At 59.1% G+C, this 5448-nt stretch overlaps 1 protein-coding gene across 2 annotated transcripts; it reads right to left on the minus strand.

Moving 5' to 3' along the window:
- Positions 1-1008: 1008 nt before the first annotated feature.
- Positions 1009-4638, minus strand: TPPP3 (tubulin polymerization promoting protein family member 3). Of its 2 annotated transcripts, none has more exons than XM_006099412.3 (4): positions 4489-4638; positions 1935-2128; positions 1667-1820; positions 1009-1552 (listed from the first exon to the last, which is right to left on the minus strand). In XM_006099412.3, exons 2-4 carry the CDS (start codon positions 2120-2122, stop codon positions 1364-1366), a joined length of 531 nt encoding a protein of 176 aa, XP_006099474.1. In that variant the 5' UTR covers positions 2123-2128; positions 4489-4638; the 3' UTR covers positions 1009-1363. The 2 variants fall into 2 exon arrangements, with proteins under 2 accessions (XP_006099474.1, XP_014320419.1); XM_014464933.2 differs by having other exon boundaries at positions 4479-4623.
- Positions 4639-5448: the final 810 nt, after the last annotated feature.

A 5448-nucleotide genomic window follows, 5' to 3' on the forward strand; every position in this document is an offset into this window, starting at 1 on the left:
CCCACTCCCAAGAGAACTGTGTTCAAGGATGGGACTGGATAGCCAGCGATAGAGCCTGGGGCAGGAACATCCCAGAATAGTCTGTGGGATGAGGGAATGAGCAGTTGCACTACTTGGTCATGTTAGCAGAACCTTTGAGCCTTTTTCTAGCTCCCTTGGGAGCTGCCCTCTCCTCTGAAGGCACTCAGTCCCATCCAGCCTGTTTGTCAGCAGGAAGAGAGTTGGCCCCAAAGCCTTGGCCTTGTTATAACTCAGAGAGAAGAAAAGGTTAATCCAGAAACTCCCAGGAGCTAGAGAGGACCAGAGAGCCCCCACCCTCCTCCCAACCTGGGATGTTGAACAGGGAGTCAGCAAGGAAGAGGCCCCTTCACTGTTGGATGCTCTGCTCCCCTGGCTGGTGTTGGGTGCCAGGCTCTATCCCTGGCCATCCAGTCACGTTTTTGGTGATCATGCTGGGCATGGTTCTGCCTCCCCCCCCTCGGCCCCCCCACCACAGAAGCCCCTTTGTTCTCTGGGCCTCAGTTTCCCCAGCTGTAAAATTAGGGAAGTAGACTATCTACCCCCTAAGGTTCTTCCTGCACTTTCTGATATTCTGAAGCTGGAACCCAGAATGACTCGCCTTGGTAGCCCCCGGGAGTGGGGGCCTGTCAGCAGGCTGAGACCGAGGCCTGGCACTGGGCCCCTGCCAACACTTGGCCCAGGTCAAATCTGCTGTCTCATCCCTCCTCCTGCTGTGAAAGCGGAGAGGCTGAGACTGAGGCCCTAACTGCAGGAAGGCAAGTTGTGATGTTAGGACTCTGGGTCAGGGCTGGGGCAAGAGGCTCTGGATTTCCCTAAGGAGCATCTCCAGCAGCCTCGCTCTGTGCTGATGGAAGGGATGTGTTTGTCTTTTTTGGGGCAGGGCCACCAGTGGAAGGATCAGCAATGCGAGAGGCAGGGGAGTGAATGCGAGGGCTCAGTGGGGTGTGAGTGTCATTATCCCCGTTGTCATATACCCGACCAGGCCACATTGGTACAAAAGGTGTCTTTATTGAGGTCTGGGTAAGAGTTAGGCACTTGGCCAGAGCAGCAGCTTAAATATGAGGCAAGCAGTCAGGGGTTAGCCGTGCCGGGGCTAGGTTGGGGCGGTGAGGCTATAGGCACAGACTCTCTCTCCCCAGAGGGACAGAAGTCATGGAGGAAAGGGGAAGGGGACACAGAGCAGTCTGGGTCAGTAGCCTGGTGGGCTGGCCCTGGGGCTGGGCAGGAAGCTCTGGATGGCAGGTCCAGCAGGGAGGGGACCGGGCTCTCTTGCTCCACGTGCCCCTTAGGCCCAGGCCTGAACCTCTGGCCGGGGCAGCCATGCGGGGGGCCTTCCCAGGCCTCACTTCTTCACCTTAGTATCATAGGTGCCAGCATTCTTGTAGGCACTCACATAGCCACTGTCATCCAGGATGTCCTGCCGCCCGGCAATGCCCTTGCCCTTGCCGCTCTCGTCGAAGCGCTCCTTGTGGGAGCCCGTGTACTTGCTGGTGTCAGTCAGCCGGTCCACAGCGCCCCCTGTTTTTGCTTTCTGTTTGGACAGAGTTCCCCCAGGAGCACCTGGTTAGGGATCCCAGCCCTCCCCACCCCTAGCTGAGATTCCCCACACCCCCCAGTGTCTCCCTGAGACCAGCAGGGCACTTACAGTGACGCCCACATTGGCTGGTTCCTTGCCTGCTACCAACTGGCAGATGGCATCGAAGGCTTCCTCCTTGCTCTTCCCCTTGAATCGCTTGATTGCCAGCTCTTCCAGGGCCTTCTTGAACTCCTCATAGTTGATGACCCGAGCAGACTTCCCCCTGCCAGGTATGTGGACACCATGAGTTTCCCCCTTCTCCATGTCCTCCCTGCTTCCTGCCCCCCAACTCCCACCTTCCGGGAACATCAGAAGCAGGGATTGCCTGGGAGCTCACTTGACTTTGGAGAAGACGATGTCCACATCAGTCCCTGTGACAGCCTTCCCGTCAGTCACCTTGCAGTCCTTGCATAGCTTGGCCCAGTTCTTGCCGTTCATCTCTTGCCCACTGGCCTTGGGGTCACCATGGATGGCAAACTTGCGGAAGCTCTCCTCCAGCCCAGCCACGTCTGTGCTCGCTGCCATGCCACCCTATAGGGACCCACCTTGGTCACTTCCCAGCCAAGCTGTTCCTCCCCTCCCCACGGCACAGAACATGACTGCCGCTACCTCAAAACCTGCAAGGTCTGAGTTGGGGTGTTTAAGCTGCATACCCTCAAGAGCTGGAGCAGGAGCTGCCAGCGGAGAGGGGCCAGCACTCAGTGTCTCCCTGGGCCCCTGAGCCCTGAGGGAGGGCCTCGAGAGGAAAGGTCCTATTGTTAATGCCAGCCCTGGCTTGGAGTGGAGTTCAGATGAAATCATGATGCCATACCAGGCTGGGAACAGAGTGGCACTGTCGAGAAAGACTGTGAGGGCAGCAGCTGGGACCATGGCTTTGTCTGGCCCTGGCACAAGGCCTGCTTGGGTGGAAGTGAGGATGGCAGATCAGGCCTCCCTCCCTGGGTGTTCCATGCCAAGCTGGGTCAGGGCCAGGCTAGGTTGCTAGTTAGGCAAGTATCTAGTCAGGACGGTGTCTTTGTCAGGGTCATGAGGATCCAGCAAGACCCAGCCCAGGCTGAGAAGGGAGCCAGAGCACAGGCAGGGGTGCATGCCCTAGGCAGGGGTGCAGCTGGCCCAGCCGGGACCTTGTTACTATTTGCTGTTAAACAAAAACATGAGGGGAGAAGGAGCCTAGAGCTGGCCTGGCCACAGTTTGTGAAGCCTGGAGACGGTTGCTAAGGGAGGTGGTGCTACTTGGAGAATGTTGCTAAGGGCAGGATGGTGTCAGAGTGGCTCAGGGAGAAGCTCCCAGTGCTGCTGGGCTGGGCTGGGCTGGGGAACAGGGGCCCACGGGTGGGGCACACCAGCACTCCCAGTGCCTGGGGCACAGCCATGGCTTCCTGGCCCCTTGCCACCCATTGGGGCTGTAACCTCCCAATTTGTGGAGTTTAGGAGGAACAGGAGATTGGGGGGCTAGCCCAGGGTAGGGGTATAGAGTTACGAGCCCCTAGAGGCATATTGGCAAGTGGGACTGTGGCCTTGGCCCTGTAATCCTCACACCTGCACTGCAGCATACTTCCCCACCTTCAGCCCTCCATTGAGGCCCCTTGACCACACCCTGAGCACTGCCAACCAGCCCAGACTCAGCTGGTGTACTCAGCCCTGGCCTTCCACACCCTCAACCTTATTCCCCCTGACTACACCCTTCACCTGGTCCTCAGACCTCCCTGACCACACCCGCAGCCCTGAGACTGAGGGCTTGAACCATTCTCTCAGCATTCACCCTTGACATATATTAATAGCACTGTATCGAAGACTTCCCCAATTATACCCTCAGCCCTGCACTGAAGGGTCCTCCCACACCCTCACAGCCCCCCTGCAGTCCTCTGACCACACCCGCAGTGCTCCACTGTGTAACCTAGCACAGCCCTGTAATGGTGCCTCCCTGACCACACCCTCAGTCCTGCACGGCAGCCGCCTCCATCCACACACCCACAGCCCTTCCGAGACCCTAACCAAAGCCTTATAACCCCCTCTCCACACACCCTCAACCCTGATCACACCCATATACTGCCCCCCCTTGTCTGCACACCCACAATCTCTGGCCACAATCTCAGCCCTACACTGAAGCCCCCCAGTGTCCACACCCACAGACTTGCATTTCTAGACTCCCAGGTACTATATTGAGACCACTCCTGTGTTGAGACACCCCCCCCCCCAAGCACACCCACCTCCTCCACTACAGCCTCCTGACCACAGTCGTATCTTCAGCAACCATCCTATAACTCTGCCTTTTATACTAGAGTCTCCAGTGACCAGGGCCTGGGCCCCCTCTTCAGCTACCATTGATCCATCTCTAAGTTGCAGTTTCTGAGCTGCTACATTGCAGCGACTCTGTCCACAATCCCAGTCCTGCACTAACCTTCCCTCTCCCTACACTGCAACCTCCCACCAGAGACCCAGCGTTTGGTTATGAAGGGTAAGGTCTAGGGGAGCTTTCCTCCCACAGAATGTTTGTCCTGGGGGACTGGCAGGATCCTGCATCCAGGCAGTCTCACTCCTTTCCGTGGGAAGATGGATTCTTGGTCATTTCAGGCTGATCAGATAGAGCCGGGTCACAGGTTCTATCTAGTCCCAGGGGTCTGCAGGCCATGGATGGAGCAGCCACACCCGTGAACTGGGGCCACCAGCTTGCCCGCTGGGACAGCTGGAGTCATCAATCAGCCCAACATGGAGGTGGGGGGAGGGGGCGGAACGCTCGGGCCCGGGGCAGGGCAGCTCAGCTGGCGTCCTCAGCTCAGTATCCCCCAGGGTTGGGACCCCTTCCAGGCCGCTCCCACCCCCAGCCCCTTCCTCATCGTGCAGGATACTGATTAGGGTGGTCGGCGCCCGGGTCTCCTACCGACTTCTACCTCGTGGCTGCTCCTGCAGTGCGCGTTCGACGGACCGAAGGACACAAGAATGGACCCACTGACGCGGGAGACCGGGCGGCTCTGCAGCTCTGCTCCCTGCCGGCTCCGGGGCGGGACTGCAGCCCGGGCGGCTCCGCTGTATTATCCCCTGTTTCTCGGTCTCCATAGAGACGGCGAGTCCCACCCCCAGGGCTGTCTCGGCAGACTGACCAAGGTCATGCTGGCTCCACCCACCGGACCCCGCCCCATCGGCGCTCCGAGATCCGCAGGGGCGGAGCTGCGGCTACAGCCTCCTCCGTTTGCTCCCCGGCAGCTCCGCGGCCTTCGCGGCCGGGGAGGCCAGCCCTCTGCAGTCTGGACGTCCTCGGATGGCTCCCTAATGGGAAAGCCGCCCCCCATTCTGGGCCCCACCCAAACTTCAAAGCAGGCCTCCGCCTCCAGGACAGATCCAGCTTCCCAAGCCCCAACCGGGAGGGAGAATAGAGGGCTGAGGATCGGGTCCCTAACCTCAGTGACAGTGGGCAGTGGAGTCTAGAGCGGGCTAAAGACCACGGTTCGCCAGTTAACGTGTGGCAGCCTCAGGTCACAACTCTGGAGACTGGGAAAGGGGACAACGGGGGGATCAAGAGTGCCCCGCCCCAGCATCCTGGTGCACCGCGGCCATCCGCCACCAGGAGGAAGCTCCTGGACTTCCCGGTCTGCTCCCGCGGCTGCCTCCGGAGCGCAAAGCCTTCTTCCCCTCATGTCTCCAAGTGAAAACTCTTCAAGAAAAATAACCTCCTCCAAGCAGCCTTCTAGGATCTTTCCTAACCAGGAGCCCTGAGCCTGAGCGCCTCCGTTTTCCGTTTACCTCCATATGACAGTCTGGGTTGCCACCCCATCCTCTGCCCCTAGGCGACGGGAAATGGTCCAACTCCAGGAGAGCCCCAGGCCCTTGCTGTTAAGAAAGTATACTGTAAG

The sequence above is a fragment of the Myotis lucifugus genome, unplaced genomic scaffold (assembly GCF_000147115.1).
Source record: "Myotis lucifugus unplaced genomic scaffold, Myoluc2.0 scaffold_274, whole genome shotgun sequence".
In the NCBI taxonomy this organism is placed as follows: Eukaryota; Metazoa; Chordata; class Mammalia; order Chiroptera; family Vespertilionidae; genus Myotis; species Myotis lucifugus.